The sequence below is a fragment of the Euwallacea similis genome, chromosome 2 (assembly GCF_039881205.1).
Source record: "Euwallacea similis isolate ESF13 chromosome 2, ESF131.1, whole genome shotgun sequence".
Classification (NCBI taxonomy): domain Eukaryota; kingdom Metazoa; phylum Arthropoda; class Insecta; order Coleoptera; family Curculionidae; genus Euwallacea; species Euwallacea similis.
Window position 1 is genome coordinate 4598817 of NC_089610.1, and position 17205 is coordinate 4616021.

General features: G+C 35.7%; 3 protein-coding genes across 4 annotated transcripts in view; 1 reads left to right on the forward strand and 2 right to left on the reverse strand.

Moving 5' to 3' along the window:
* The window catches only part of Sf3b5 (splicing factor 3b subunit 5), a 167332-nt gene that overhangs the window by 44779 nt on the left and 105348 nt on the right, over positions 1-17205 (forward strand). The window lies entirely within an intron of this gene.
* Fbl6 (F-box and leucine-rich repeat protein 6) lies at positions 3045-13949 on the reverse strand. Its single transcript, XM_066401354.1, has 11 exons — positions 13796-13949; positions 10432-10858; positions 9649-10219; positions 9431-9588; positions 9160-9329; positions 8929-9054; positions 8708-8875; positions 8205-8281; positions 8004-8146; positions 7761-7920; positions 3045-7569 (listed from the first exon to the last, which is right to left on the reverse strand). The coding sequence occupies exons 2-11, from the start codon at positions 10757-10759 to the stop codon at positions 7332-7334; spliced, it is 2139 nt and encodes a 712-aa protein (XP_066257451.1). The 5' UTR covers positions 10760-10858; positions 13796-13949; the 3' UTR covers positions 3045-7331.
* Positions 14785-17205, reverse strand: part of LOC136416235 (serine-rich adhesin for platelets) — a 51967-nt gene continuing 49546 nt past the window's right edge. For both annotated transcript variants that reach the window (XM_066401325.1, XM_066401316.1), the window contains one exon: positions 14785-17123. In XM_066401325.1, coding sequence (XP_066257422.1) covers positions 16747-17123 — 377 coding nt within the window. In that variant the 3' untranslated portion in view covers positions 14785-16746. The remainder of the gene's footprint in view (positions 17124-17205) is intronic.

A 17205-nucleotide genomic window follows, 5' to 3' on the forward strand; every position in this document is an offset into this window, starting at 1 on the left:
CATCAAGTGCAAACAGCGGCTTGATGTTGTATTTGGGCCAAGGCTTACTTTCAATACGGTCTGCATACAGAAAACAATATCTGGCAAGAGTTACAGTAGAGAATTATGCGCGAGGTCGCACCTCGTGTAAGGAATAGTGTAGGTGCTTTCAAAGCCAAGTCTTTTCTGAAAACCGCCAATACATATGTTAAGCACGTAAAATAAGCAATAAAAAAACGACAAAATAATTAAAAATAAAATAAAACATAAAATATGTGTGTTAATAAAATGTGTGTTGATTCCAATTGGTGGGATTCGTCCGACAAGGGAGCGGCACTACAATGCGACCAAGATGCCCAGTATGGGGATCTCGTAAACGGTAAGAAATATTGATTTGGGTAAATGTTGTGCACTCGAGAGAGTAGTTTTGTGATGGAAACAGCCCAACAAAATATTTTTTTAAATTTTTCAGTTAATTCGAACAAACTGAAATTTTCGATTTTTTTTTTGTTTCTTTCTGAGTTATGGTAAGGGATCGATGAAAATTCACACCCGTTTTCCACTGCAATTTTTATGAGCTCCAACGTGACTGTGTAGCTTTCATTCAAAGTGTTTTAGTTCTCATCTATCTCTTACTCTCCCTTATCTCGGACACACTGCATACCACATAATGAAAGTCAGTTTCGAGCACCGAATTGTTTTGACTAATGATTTCGACTAATTTCAACTTGGGACGTCACTATCCGGGTATAAATAATATCAAATTAGGGTTGCCTCCTGTACCCTTCACCAGAAACCTATGTCAAATCGATGCGTATTCCAAAATTACGTTACAAATCTAGGTTACTATACCGGGTGTCCCTAAATAGTATGTGCAAACATGCTGATTGAACCCAACTCGCCTGTTTAAAAAAGATGGATAATGGTTTTGGAAATACAGAATATTTGTTTCCACTACTAGCTGTAGAAGATGCCATTAAATACAAAAAGTTAACTCAAGGCGTACGTGGGAGAAGCGTTAAATATGAGAAAAATACGAGACTTTGCCACCTGGTTAATCGAAAATGGGCTTTTTTTGACCATGGTCCTATTAGCATTGGTTATTATTTTGCAGAGCACTACTGCTCCCCGGGCTGTCTTCACCATGATGTGTTGCACCTTGTTTGGAACTCGTCGAATCATTGCAATCGTTCGGCCTATGACTCGTGCCTTTGCAAAAGGCAAATTGTAAAATTTTTTGCATATTTTCGCACCGATATTCCTCTCTTAGATGATTCAGTCGCATGTTAACGCGGCAACAAGCGAGAGAGGGTCATAATCAGGAACTATTAATCGGGATAATCGGGTGTTCTTTTGTTCCACCACTACCCCACATTTAACCCCCATATTTTACGACCTCATTTGCTTTAAAATTGTTGGGAAGATACCACTTTCAGCTTTATCTAGGGCACATTAATGACTACATAATGTATGTAAATTGAAATTGGCCGTACAAAGGATCAATATTACCAAATAAATATTAACCCAAAACTCGCTATTAGAAGATCCAGGCAGAATCAACCACGAATACCTGGAATGATAATTAGGGCTAAATCGTTTTAGATTATTCCCTTCAATTTGAGATCAGATTTCCTAAGTTCCCGCCACCATGGAACCGATCCCGCATAATTACCCAAATTATAATAGATTGTAGGTCGGTTTTGCTTCGCGTGTATTTCGGTAAATATTTCATAGCGCTTTCTATCGATCTCATAAATTCCATTACCTATCAAAATTATATATTATTATTCAGTACCACTGCTGTTGCCGGTAAAGTAAAGAAATGGATACGCCATTCCTTGAGGCAGAGAAACGGTACAGGGTGTCCTAGAAAGGGGAATTTTTGGGCCGACGAAAAATCATCTTATTAATTTGCCGCGCTCGTGAATAACGATTGATTAATTTCATTTACTAATGGATGAACCCCGATTAATCTAGGAAAGTAAAAATATTAAGTACCAAAATGAGTGCTAGTGTTGGTAAAGTAAATTCAATTTATTAGCGCAGGGACCCTGACCAGCTTTCATTAGTAAATAACGGGTTCTACAAGGCATTCCGGGCGTCCAGAAATTCCAGGGATATTCATAAAACCCAAAACAGTGGCGCTTTAATGATTTTGGGAACGAGACGTTGAAATTTTGATAAAGCTAAGGGTTTAATTGCCCTCGTAATCCGCCTTTACGCTGCGGGGAAATTCAACAAAGCGAAATGTTTTTTATTATGCATATATGTATGTGCACATTGATCTGTGCCGTACATTAAATGATATGATATATCTCTACATGGATTTATGGGAAATTACGCCGTGCGCTTCCACCGCAACTTGAGACACGCATTACGACTAAAACTAGAAATTGCAGCTTAGCCAAAGAATTACTTGAAGGTTTTCAACTTTAAGGCCAATAAAAGAAACCATTATTCAAATGCTGTAGGGTCTCTAGGGCATAATAAACAGAAAATTACGCCAACAGTTCCGACCAGGCAGGGGGTAATTTGTTTAGAGGTGTCGTGTTTCAAGTGCTACTCTCGACAAACTTTTCACGGAGCGTCCACTTTTAGCAAGTGCAAGCCGGCGTGACCCAATTTTCTTCCCTCTTTCATTTCCCTCTTCGAGGGTGAGATTTAAAAATAAGGAACAAAATGTAAGCTTATTAAAAATCGCTCCTATAAAATTAAACTTACCTGATTCTCGTCTTTCGCCTTTTTGCGGTACAAATCACTGTAATTTATTACTATCTACGAGCAAAACTGCTATCGCACAATTGAATCTTCAAGAATACACCATCGACTGCACAAGACATTTATGGCCTCACCGATCAAAAATGGCAATAATGATCCGCACCAAAAGTGCAACGCATTGAATTTGTTTAAACTACTTTACCACTTTTGGTGCAGCAGACTTCAGAAGGTCAATATATTCATTGCAATACACCTTTTATTGTTGTAACTCGTAACTTATGACTTATTCTGCAAAAGGTGTCTAAAAAATGTGTCTTCAGAGCTTCGAGAGGAAGAAGAAACATCCATAAATCTAATCATATATTTATATATAAATATACAATAATATTAGTACAGATATATTCTTCTTAAGTGCACAAATATGAATTTATAAAACCAAACAACGATTCCCTTATATCTATACAACATAAAAAAACAAGTGTGTATTCCTGAGGATACCTTAAGTCTTTTTGTTAAAACTGAAAATAAAATAATTAATATTAACTTTTTGTAAAAGGGACTGTTTTTAGACTTTCAAGTAACGAGTAAGTAGTAACAAACTTAAAATACCCTCATAAGCTCTGAGCCACAATGACAATAATAAACAAATACATTTCTCTAATCATTTCCTAAATATAACATTAACAATCTAATTATGTACAGTTTGTATTCGTTTCTCATTTGTATGCACAAAACTATAAAATTTTCGGATTAGTACCGCCTTAATTTAAGGAAGCAAATATCTTACCGAAACGATTTCTTTAAAACAATTTTTGCTTCTTAAGATTTTTGATACAAATTCAATATACAAGTGAAAGAGATAAAAACCCTTCAAACGAGGGTTGGGGATTAAATTTTGTTTCCCTTCTATCGTGCAAAGGACCAATTCTGAAGTTAAATTTTAAACTCAACTTCAAATTTAAGTTACACAGTTACACGTATCATACAGGATGTCCCACTGAGGCCAGCGAGGAAACACATCAATCTATCCCTGAAAAATCATAACTAGGAGCAATGTGCAAAATTAGTAACAATCTAATGACGCGCAAGTTTAGCTAAAATCTTTTCAATGTGGCGCCACATTGAAAACGTGTTAACAATCCGTCGACGAAAAGTTATTTACGCAGTAAGTTAATAATCGAGAGGTTTAACGGGTAAAAGTTGAGATTATTAACCGACAATATTCGAGTTAGCTACAATATTTTCGGACGATTACAGGTGTTGGTCATGGAATTTTTTTTTTAATCAAATTTTGGTTTTAATATAGAGGGTGTTTCCTAAGTACATGTACTTATTCAGGAGAGTGATTTTAAGGCAAAAAACAAGACTTGTTTCCTATACATGTATGGTCTAATCCACCTCCCACCGTGCAATATTCACTCAAACCTAAGGAGAAAAATGTATGTTTTATTTCTTTTTCTCAAAATGGAAAAGTACCACGAAAGCTAAACTTGCTGCGATGTATTGCCACTCAAGGATGACTCTCTTCCACAGTTTATTAGATTTCTATTTTGTCTAGAAACAATTAAATAAATTACCACAAAGACATTTTTTATCCAATTACACTTTTTTATTTTTTTATTATAAAAAATATCCAATGGAAAGCTTGTTTGTTTTTAAAACTTTCTTCGTGCACAATGCGATTTTTAAGTTCATCTTCAGTTCCTATGAGTGTACGGTACACTAAAGATTTTAGGTATCCCCAAACCAAGAAATCTATTAAAAAAAATCTAATTAATATTCGGGTGACCTTGGAGGCCAGCCCTATGAACCCAAACGACCAGTCCAATGATTTGAAAAAGCCATATTTTATTTAATCATTTCAAGCCAACACACTGAAGTGTGCTGAGGCGCCGTCGTGCATTAACCACATATTCGCACGTAAGTCTAGCGGTACTTCTTCTAACTGAGGTAACACATTTTCTAAAAAGTCCCTGTATATTTGTCCACTTAGATGCGAAGGTAAAAAATGTGGTCCTATAAGATAATCACCCACTGTTCCAACCCGTATGTTTGCCCCAAACTCACGTTGGAAATGTGTTTCCATTATTGCGTGTTGATTTTCTTCCATCTAACGGTGATTGTTGTGGAAGTTCATTATACCAGTTTTCGAAAAGCTAGCTTCGTCAGAAAATAAAATTTTGCTTTCAAGGTCTTCATGATTGCGAACATACTATTCACAAAAAGTTATTCTTCGTAGAAAATCCCCTACAGTTAAAGATTGTACTCTTTGAAGGTGATGGGGTATAACAAATTTTCACGTAAAACCTTCCATACCAATTTATGACCTACTTGAAGTTCTTTTCCTATTTGCCTGGTGCTTGTCTCCAGATGATTCTCAGTTATGTCCAATACCTCCTCTTCGAATGCAACTGTTTTAAGTTTTACGGGACGTTCAATAATATTATTATTTCTACATAAAGTAAAAGTATCAGTTTCGCATAGTCTGGCATGAATATTTGTACACATCCTTTTATCTGGTAATGACCTTCGAGAAAATTTCTCTGCATACAAAAACTTAGCTGTACCAGAATTGCAAATTTGCTAATCCATACACAAAATGCATGTTGGCCTATTCCAAATTTATGTATTGATTCGTAGTATTAAATTAATAATCCGTAAATAAATTTAATTTAAATTTAATTTTAATAACACAATTTTCAATCACTACCTCAATTTAGTAACGATAAAAACTGAAAATAAATTTCATTTTTTCTCCGCCATGACACCCTCCTGCTTGATTTTGTAAGCTCTCGTTAAGGCCTCTTGACTAATAAGGTTGTTGCAAGGCGCAACTACATTTTTTTTTTCAAAACTATTAGATTTAGAGTAAAAAAATAAGAGGTAAGAAAGTTTTAAAAATAAACAAGCTTTCCATTGGATATTTTTTATAATAAAAAAATAATAAAAAATTTCTTTGTGGTTATTTATTTAATTGTTTCTAGACAAAATAGAAATCTAATAAAATGTGGAAGAGAGTCATCCTTAAGTGGCAATACACCGCAGCAAGTTTAGCTTTCGCGGTACTTTTCCATTTTGAGAAAAAAAGTAAAACATACATTTTTCCCCTTAGGTTTGAGTAAACATTGCAGGGTGAAGGGTGGATTAGACCATACATGTATAGGAAACAAGTCCTGTTTTTTGCCTTAAAATCACTCCCCGCAATAAGTATATGTACTTAGGAAACACTCTGTATATAAAACAATTACAAATTTAACAAACGAAAAGTTTGCCAGAGACGCGTGGGCGCTACCTACCATTCATGAGAGTATTACAAGTTGCCCATTTCAAAAATTCACACCCCGTGACAGTAACATAATCATGACATAAAACAGAATCACATATGACTGGTAAGCGTGATTCACATTCAATTGGAAAAAATGTGCTCGTTTATTACGCGTAATCAGTACAAATTTTGAATGACGACTATTGGATGAAAGCATTACGGTCAGTTCACACGTCATTACTTCTAACATTCTGTAGTGTGTATCAGGCTTTTGGGGCAAACAAACAAAACCTCCATAAAACACTGGTGACATTTAAAATTACGGTTCTCGTTTGAGTTAAGAGGCTTCAAGGTACGAAAACATCTAACGTGATAATGGGGGCTACAATTGCAAAACTTTCCATAAGTTATATTGATATTATTGAAAATGCGACGTTTTGTAAAATGCCTGTGTTAAACCTTATAACATCCTCGATTGTTTACCACGAAACCGAGATTCACATTGCCCAAAAACTTTCTTAATGACGCATTAGGAAATAGGCATAAAGTAGATCCTATAAAGCTTAACATAGATATTTTACAAATTGCCGTAATTACACACATAATATGAAGTCAGTCATAAACATCATTAGTCATAACATCAAATTTCTCACTGCACGAGAAAAAGGAAACATGCATGATACTAAGGCTAACTAATAAATATAAACCAAATTTTCTCTTGATAAACTCTGAAAATAGTTTACAAATATTTACACCCTGAAAAAAATCTTATAATACACAACGCATTGTATAAAAAACTGGTGCCATTAAAATGTATACAAAAAAAATCGATTTCAAGCCCAAGGCTACATTATTTAAGTGCTGTTAACTACAGCATCTAACCAGTTCCATAGAAACGGAGAATCTGGCTAATACTCGAGCTTTATTTCAACGTTTCTGTAGAAATTGACTAGTAGTTAAAGTTGACAGCATATTAATAGATTGGCCCTAAACCGACCTAGAAGGGGCTAGGTGGCTTTACGTGATACAAGAAAATTGTACTTGACTGTGAACTGTGAATTTCTTTATTTATTCGAAGTTTCCTAAAGCACATATTCTGAGCGTTTCATTCCTCAAATTCCTTTAATCTTATATACTCAAAGATTACTGATTGCATTTATCATCTTTATTCGTCTGTGACCAAAGTGACTTAGTGCTTATAATCGAAACATAAAGAAGACCACAATCTCAAATAATAAGTGATTCAATAAAGTTAGCTATTAAAAGAAATATTTTTGCTATCGCCCTAGAATTTTTAGCCCCTCCTGCAATTTCACATTACCACAATTCTTAACCCCTGAAATCACTTAAAAACCTACCAAGAACACTTTCAATCTCGCTTTGGTGACGTAGTAGCAGTTTTCCCCTCCTCGCCGTCACTCCCTTCAGTCTTCCTGTCACTTAAACTCTTCCGCAACTCGTCCACTGCCGACCCCGTATATAGCCGTTTAATACCCCTCGGTAATGCCCTGCAGGACTGCAAGTTAATCGAATTCAGACATGGGCACTTGGCGAGAACCGCCTTAATTGGTTCCAAAGATACTGAGGAGCCGCACAGATTGAGTATCCTAAAACAAGGAAAAGGCTTATATGATAGCAACCTGAAAGCTAGTATGCCATATAATATCAACTAAATGGAGGCATAGAAAAAAGTGTAACAACCATTTACAGTATCTTGATTTCTTAAATGTTCCTTGTAATTTTGTTCCTTATAAGTACCCTAGCCGAACATATAATTACCGTTGCAAAAAATGCATACCTTAGTTTAGATTCTTGTTCCTTTTCTGCCAACGCCATGACTGCAGCGTCCAATGAAGAAGTTGCAGTAGACCACGCCAAATCCACTTCCAAAAGGCTATGGCTCCATTTTTGGATTATCAGCTCTAGCCCTGAATTTTGCAATCTCGTGATATAGCAGGCTGAAATATAAATTTAACACATAGTTATATATTTATAAGACCAAAGCAAATGCTCTAAAATTCAACAAAACATAATTACGCACCACTTAAAAACAGGTGTTCCAAATCCCAGGCTGGGACTCTAACCAAACCAGAATCCGTTAATTTGCTGCAACCTCGGACATCCAAAAGGCGCAATTTTGTACTTGTTTTCAGAAGCCGCTCGATACCCTCGTTATCCATAGACCTATAAAGTTCAAGAAATTAAATAAGGGACGTATTTCAATAAGGAAATTAATTCCTACCTGGAGGTGGTGGTCTGGTCCTCCTCCAAACCCGCCAGAGATAGTTCCTCTAGATTTGGAAATCCTGGCGATGCAACCTGATTAAAATATTACTATTATAGTGTGCTTACCGAGTAATTTATTTCTGGTAATTAAATCTGTTTGCCTTAAACACGCATGATTTTGAACAGGTCGAGTGTTACCAGAGAGAAAGTATGAGAAAAAAGGCAAAAAATATCAGACTCAAAACCTGTTTGGGTGATATTTTCATGAATTGAATTGAAAGCAGTTCTCAACCACTTTCAGTATTTGATTCATATTGATGGTTAAGAGGAAAGCGATCATAAGTAACCGAAAGCGACAATTAAGCAATGGGTCACAAGTTACAAATATGCATGATAAAGATGACACGACACTTATTAGATTTTTTATCCATTTGCATTTTGTCCTACTTCCTACCGATTTATCTGGTAGTAAAATATCATTTGATGACATTTATATGGTATTTTTGCCAGTGGAATTACCTGTTCTGTCAGGGTAACTGGTGCCAACCAAACCTGACTATTCGTGATCCGCAAAACTTTTATTTTAGGACACCCAATTTGCAGCTTCTCCACATGAAGCAGGGCCGTATTATGGGCAAAGGTTTTCACATTGGAGATATCCAATAATTGCAAGTTAGGACAGTGCGCCTGTAATAAATTTCCGTTTCTCAAACTGATTGCAGTATGTATGACAGACTTACCGCTAGAGCCGATATTATTTGCATAAAACCAGCTATTTTGTTGTGAGCCAAAACTAGGTGGGTTAATCGGCTATTCATGGCTTGGCTTAACGCCACCAAAGGTTGGGCATTTATTGCTGACGTGGACTGAAAATCAAAACAATTTGTGTAACACAAACAAATCAATTCTTTGTGCATTACATGTCTTTGTGGCAGGCACTTAAGTGTGATAGGACACTACAAACAACTCACATTTATCGACGATAAATCAAGCCTCTCCAACTTTTTACATTCATTGGTCAGGTATTTTAGGTTATCGGCGTTAAGCCCTTTCCAGCCACTCAAATTTAAGCCTCTAAGCTTAGGACAATGCTCGCATATGGCCTCAATGGCGGCCTGAATGTCTCTAATTTTCCATTCGCCTGAAATAAAATTCGTTTTGTTAATTATACATTTCCCTCAAGAACTTAAAAAAACTCAAGTGCTTTCTTACAAATATACGTCTGTCAGAATTCGAACTCACCCATCACAATATCTTCACAGTCTGTCAGCCTATTGAGAATCAACCAATGCAGTCGGAGATCAGTCCTGTTCTTCTCTTTAACATAATTCAAATCAGCCTTCTTCCACAATGGGGGCCTTAGCGATATGTCCTTCCAGAATTTACATACTTTACATAACCTAAATAAACAACTCACTATAGTTAGTTTTAATTCGCAATAAAGTTGTTGTCATAACTACCTAACGAGAGTTGGCAGTGCCCCATTCTGAGCGCAAGTCTCCTCGAAGATTTTCTCCAAAATTTCCGCAGGCAGTCTCAAAGCGTCGCCCCAAACACTCTGCTCAGGAGGTTCCCCACTTTGGGTGCTGCTCACGTCATTGTCAGTTGTGGCACTGGGCCGACTGCGTTTCGGTTTCTTCTCATAATCAGAATTATCAGTGTCCGAATATACTTTATGCTTTTTCCTGCGGCCCGATTTTTTTTTGTTGGGGGGAAGGGGTCGAGTAGGGCTTAAACTGCTTTTTTTAATCCGGATTTTAATGGCATTTTTGTCGCCACTAATTTGACTGTGGTACATGGTCACAGACTGTTTCGGAGCTCTGCCCCGTCCCGGACCACTCGAAATCCTCTTCTTTCTGGGTTTCTTCAGGTTTCCATTATTTTGCTCTTCAGGCACATAGCTCTCACTGGTCTGTGGTGTGACATCAAACTCTTCTTCAGTTTCAAGAGGAGTTTCGATACTCTCTAAGGTTTGAGGCTCTTGGCTAGATTCTGTTGCACTGCTCGCTTCATTTAAACTGTTTGTGTCTTCTATAAAATAATTTAATTATAATGGAATGTAGAGTAACTACAAGCTATTTCATTATTTTTTTTGCAAAGCCGCGTGCTATGAAAATTTGCCTGTATATTGATAGCAACCGCGTATTGCGATTGACACATGACTTGTCAAAGTTACAGGGGAAATATGACAAATTTCTGTGGCACACTGCATTGCAAATAATAAAAAAATGAACTATAAGTACCTGACTGACTAACAGAAGTAACATCACCTTCCACTACTGAATAATTTTGAGTTCTCTCCCCACTCGCACACTCGGCACTATCACACGAATCATCCTTAGACATATCAGTGTCCATTGCAATGTTTTCATCACACACATTATTGTTAGGTAAGTAACTATTAATGTCACCGTTGAGTAGGCAGTCCGTAAGATCCAGCTCTTGGGACTTCAGGTCAGTTTTAACAATATTATTTGAACAAGGGGAACTTAAAGTTGAACTAGCACTGCTGGTTCCTCCAGTATCTGGAACTGGTGGCGTTGGATTGTAACAATCCATCGCTTCTGACATGGTTTGAACGAATATGGCACGGTTGACTTTCTATACCATTCACATTGTAAGGTATTCTGAAACAACTGGCTGCCGATTTCGATTGGAATGGCTAAAGGCCTGAAAATAATAAGAAGTTATAATTCTCATATCAACTGCGCTTACATTTATAGAAATAATTAAATTATTTTAAAGACGTTTTAGCGTATCCTGAATTAATATAATATCCCCTACAATCAATATCTTTTCATTATTCAATTCATATATTTAATAATAGATCTCGCGGGTTGCTCAAAAACTCTAAAATCTCTCAAACCCGCTACCCAAGCATTATCAAATTAGGTCCGTAATAATAGAATTAAGGACAATAGAATTAAAATAAAATAAAGATCGGCAATTCAAAGAGTCCTCAAAGAAAACAAATATTGTCCGTATAAGCCAACTATTATTCGAGGATTTGAGGGAATCCTGTTATCCAATGCGGCTCAAATTTTCAAATCATTTTATAAACCAATGTAAAGAAATACGCAATTTCAGCAGAAATATTATTTGAACAGATGAAACGCATTTCTTCAACAATGAAGTGTTGACCAAGCATAATAGCCATTTTTAAGCTACTGAGAATCACCATCAAGTGATCTAACGTAGGCTACAAGAAAGATTTGAATTTAATGTGTGGTGTGGTATGTACAGTAAGTTAATCACAGACCGCAAGACATTAATAATTGCCAAGTTAAATGGGATAACTTGTTTTTCGATAATCGACTTATAGGACCATTAATTTGCAATTATACGGTAGCCGGGCAAAGATATTTGGATGTCTTAGAAAGACAGACTCGGTGGTTCTTGACTGTTACAAATTCAAAATTTATTAGACGAGTCTTTAATAGGAATATGATAGCAAACAACGGCCCAAGTAAAACGGTCACCTAGATCTCCAGACATTGCATCCCTTGATTTTTGTCTTTGGAAATATGTAAAAAATGCGGTGTATGAATCTGAGCCTCCATTATTGTACAACAGTTGGAGATGAGAGTCCGAGATGTTTTAATAAAATCAAAATATTTTAACTAATGGTATTTGAAAATTGTCAAAAGTGTATTCATGTAAATGGACAACATTTCGAAAACCTGGATTAGGTTTATTTCAATTTTACAGTAACTATTAGGCTATGTTTCTTTGTTTTGCTTACTGTTTTACCAATTAATTAATTTTCTAGTTAATTATTTTAGGTTGTTAATTATTGCGACGATAGCAATTGTTTAGAACCGCAAAGTCCGCCAAGGTCATGGCTAACTTAGAAAAAATTAAACTTAGTCTTTCTTCACCCAAAACATAAATATTTCCTATATATTCCTGTAATATTCACCATCAGAATGGCCATAGAAAAATAAAAAGTTGATGATACCTCAAAATCAAAAGGCTATAATTGATCATTGAATGCACAACTGGCTGGATAGCTCCCAAAAAGTTGCCTTAACAATGTTTTTAGGGATTTTGAAAAAAATTCAATTTATCCATCCACAATATTTTTTTAAAAACGAAGATTTTTGTCTTTTTTGGAAATAATTGAAGAACGAAAAATTTTATTAGAATATCACCTATAAACACATACATATATAAAGGGTGATTTTAAAAAAATTCAAGCACTGAAATACCAGCATTATATTATAGATAAATTCAGCTGTTATTGATTGTTAGTCAGATGTTTGATAGTAAATAATAAGTAGTTTAATCAACGAGGTACCCTTACCGTTTACTGCCCACTGCTAGTTTTTTTTTAATTGCCATCTCTTACATTAAAACATTCATCCTCCACATACATCTTTCTATTCTCAATATCAGTATCATATCTCTATATGGCTCAATAAATGAATGTAAAAGTTTTATAAAAAGACTTAAATCTAATTTACAAGAATGGACACAGGGGGTTAATATTTTAGGTCTTCGATATTAAAATAAACATACTTATATAACTCAAAACCTCAATAACCCATATTTATAAGTCTTAGTAACTGCTCAAATCAAGTCAGATTTATACAATAATATAACAAAACACATTGTTTGTTAATATTTTCAGACAGTTATTTTGTTTAGTTACAGCATTTCTTGTGATTACATATTAAACATTATTTGTTCAGCATTTTGAAGTTACACTATTTCACTGTGTTTTCTAATTGAACAATTTGCCTAGATGTTTTTCTTCCTATTGTAGAAATAGTGGTTGTTACTGTAGATGCCCACTTTATTCCCAAAAATAGTGGCTTTTGATTAACATGACACAAGATACATAGTGTAGCATTACACATAAGAGATGAAGCTTCGTCATATCTTGCTTAATGGTATGATAAGCTTGTGCACCTATAAATTTGCCCACATACTTTGCATGTTTGAAGTTTTTTATGTTGTGCTTGTGTTGTGCTATATGAATCTATAAATCTAGTTTAGCTGTCTTTGTGACTGCATATGCAGAGGGACACCCTAGGATCTCGGAAGGCTTCATGTTGATGTTTACGTACAAGTGTAAGCTTGAGTGTAACATAAGTGTAACAGTTTATGATTACTGGATAATTCTCTCTTTGACCCATTGATCAAAGGTTAACAAAAACCAAACGTAGGATAAAGAAGAATTGGGACTGTTGCTGAGAGGACTCTAGGTAGGGGAGCTAGGAATATGCATAAAAAAGAGAAAGTAAATTGTTATAGGAAGTGATACTTAGAAGGAACAAGGTAAATTCGGGGAACATGGAAATATACTTTAAGCACCCTCTGTGACCTCTTGGCATTTGAATTCCGCGCTATTTTGGATGTAGGATGTAGCCCAGAACTCGTAAACAATCAAAATTGACAGGCGAAATAAAACAATTTCTTTTCGAATTTTTACCATAATCGAATCGTGTTTCTAATAAAGCCGCTACTCGTGCGTACAATCACTGATAAGTCGGGACATTTTTCATGAAAAGAACAGTTTTATCCATTCTTTTAACGAAGAAAATCGTTATCAAACAAAAAGGTTTCGTGACACTCTCGCGTTCACAAGCACAGTTTGGGACATACCCGCTATTTTCTCGCCAGCTGAACCATCATGGGGGCACAATCACATCACGTACGAGTTTAAATCACCGATATAAAACCGAAATTTTCGATTTTTGGAAAACCAAAGTTGTTGACCTTGTTATACGGCAGGCAAAATGCTTATTTTTTTATTTTTCTTGAATTGTCTAACAGCGACATCTATATGGACATTTTTCGCTGCTGCCACCTATGGGATAACATGAGGAAGGTGAACTCTCTTCGGAGAAGTCTGTCCATAAATGAGAAACTGATTGATAATAATGAAGTACTCCCAATGAGAGGTAGATGGTGCCAAGTCCGTTGAGACCGCGAGCGGGATTTTTCAAATTTTGAATTTATTGTTATTGGTATATTCACTGCCACCAGCAATAACCATAAAAAAGTATTAATAGATCGAGTTCGCAATTTTTTTAATTACCATGTCAAAGTGTCGTTCCCAAATTTTCACATATTTACGGATAATTTGAAGTCTTTAACCAGTCATTAATAAGTGATGCACAAATAAGCTTAAAAGAAATTGTATTTTTAACATTTCGTATACCGAATAAAACTGAACGACACCGTTTTCGAATCCTAGATTGCCATTAAATTTAGCAATTTTTGTCTCGTTTAACCAAGCTTCTAACTCTAGAAGTTTGCGAACTAGTCGTTTTGCAGCAGCGGTCAACGATGGCAAATTCGCCACCCGGCAAATAGCAACATATTCGTACATATGCACGGAGGTGAAAGTTTCGATGCTCGTCTTTAGTACATCGGAGACGACGAACGATGCAATATGGATCAAATTAAAGAAAAAATTTTATATTACCTACAATATTTTCTCAGCAAATCCCCGACATCATGGTTCATTCGGGAATTACGTTGAAAATTTTAAAATCAATTTTTTCAATGAAAATTTCCTATTATTTGACCGATGTTGCATCCTTCATCATACATTAAATGATAGACATCGAGATTTTTCGAAAACCACATTGTAAAATATTTTTCTATTTATTACATAATCTTCTTCAATACAATTCATTAATAACAGGCAAATTTATTAAGATCATTTCAAATTTAGCTTATTAACCTATTCTTATGCGAAATCAAGTAATAGTAACAATTTTGGTTTTTATTCTATTATGCATAATAATACTTATATTTTTTCATTATTTAATGTTTAAAATGTGTATGTATTTCATATAAGATTCTTTGTTTATTAATATAATCTTACCTAATCATGATTTAAATCAATAATCAAATATTTAAAAGGAAATATCTAGGAGCAACTTACTAACAAGTTCTTCAAAATCTCATTACTGAAATATAAAATTTGTCACACAAATTCAAGTAATTTCCGAGTCAGAATTACACACTGTCTTCGAGATAAGTATGGTGATTTATGAAGATTTCAGAAACGATAAGATATGCGAAGGGTTAAATTAGAAAAAGTTGACCAATTTGGAGGTCAATTCCCCGCCCTCGGGTCCGATTCTCTAGTGAAATTTTATGGAATTATTGGTTCCCGACTAATTTGACTCGTTTTCGATATAATGGGCGTTTTGGAAAAATTTTCCATTGGGGCATGAGGCCGTGCCTCGGCTGTTGTAGAAGATAGAGCAAAAGTTCAAACAGTAATGTTGTAGAGATATCAGGTTTTAATTCGGTAGCGTGCTCGAAATTTTTCTATCTTAGCGGTTTTGCGACCCTGATGTGAAGTTATATTTTTTTCAAGGGGACCCCCTAGTCGATTCAAGTGATACAAATTTTGATACAGTTTTCCCCAAGAGTTTCTGAAAAATTAATAAACAATGTATTTTTCCCGTAAAAAGCAATACATTTGAAATACCATATTGCTTGAGAGGTTTTGGAGGGATAGTTTCGAGAGTAGTGTCTCTTCAAGGCATTGCTTCATATGGGAAGATCTCTGACAGCTTCTGAAAAAATAATTTTTAGAAGTGGTTTTGTCAAAAAATTCGGTTTAGTCGGATTTTTTGGCCGGTCAGTATACGTGTATGTATATAATACAGAGCAGCTCTTTGAAGCTTTTGAAGGCAAAAGCCTAAGAAAACCTAGTTGGCAAATATAGGGAGAGTCTCGAGACCTTTTCCGGTCGACGCCCTGGGTAGGCCCCATAGTGCGGTGCCGGGGCCAGAAACAGCACTCCTTCCGAGGAGGAGAGACGAGATAAACTGCGCTCCGATCAAGAGTCTATCCAGCCACATTGTTTCCTTAAAGCGAACCTATTTCACTATGCAAAATTAGATTGCTGAGCTATGATGTCTCGAAAAGCCAGGCTGTCTGCGGCGCACCTATCAGGTATGTAGAAATTCGATAAGCCGCATCTCTTCCTCTACATTTGGCGAGATGTACGACAATATAGTCGGCATATCTACATTACAGTCAATAAATTATAAAGGACTTTCAAATTTAACCATTTTATTATAAAGGATATAGAAGAACAACTTTTTCTCGATTTAACCCACCGTTAGAGAACGGTTCTCAGGATGCCCATAATGCGCTATACTGTGCTCCCCTTATACATTAGTTAATGCGTTGGTAACATATTTCTAAACTTATAGTTCCTTTAAAAAACATAAAACGACATCCTCCATCCGCATTTATTCTTATTAGGTTCGTAATAATCTAATTTATATTAAAATCACAGAGGACAAGGTTTCAACATTTTCAAAACTTATGATGTATCATACTTAAACGGGACTTTGTACAAACAATGATCATAAATATAAACAGCGTTATAAGAAATTATTCAACTTACGTAGTATTAAATTGTCAACATAACGTATCCCATTTCGTGATAGCGTTTTTGCGAGCTATAAGGAATATATCTAGAAGTAGTATTATACGTAACACATCATATAGGCTTTATAGGAACATAAACGCAGAAAAATCACTTGAACTCAAGCAAATCGAATAAAAATATCACAATAATCTTACAATGTTGTGGTCGTTTCGCTAGATAACAAACAGTCAACAGTCCGGACCTTAACTCCAGCCTTTTCCACATGTTTCAATGTTTCCGGATCACTCTCCAGCATGATTATGCACATGAAACTTTTGTTCGTCATTGCGTTCCGAGGATAGATCGTTTGAGCTTCGAATTTAACACTGAGGTCTTCACAGTATGAATCTAATTGTTTATACAACTCCGGGTACTGTCTTTTGAGCGATATTCCTCTGAGCTTCATCTGGCTTTGTATGGTGTTGAAGGCGATCAAACGGGCCCGCATTCTTGTTTCCGGGGTGGGCAGGCGGATGGGCGGACATGTGAGGATGAGCGTCTCCGGGGTTTCCGTATCGCGTTCCGGACCTGAAATTTGTCAAGGGTTTAAATGGCAGTTAGAGACTGGCACCGCAACTAAAACACTTTGGGATTTAAATATGCTGGGTGT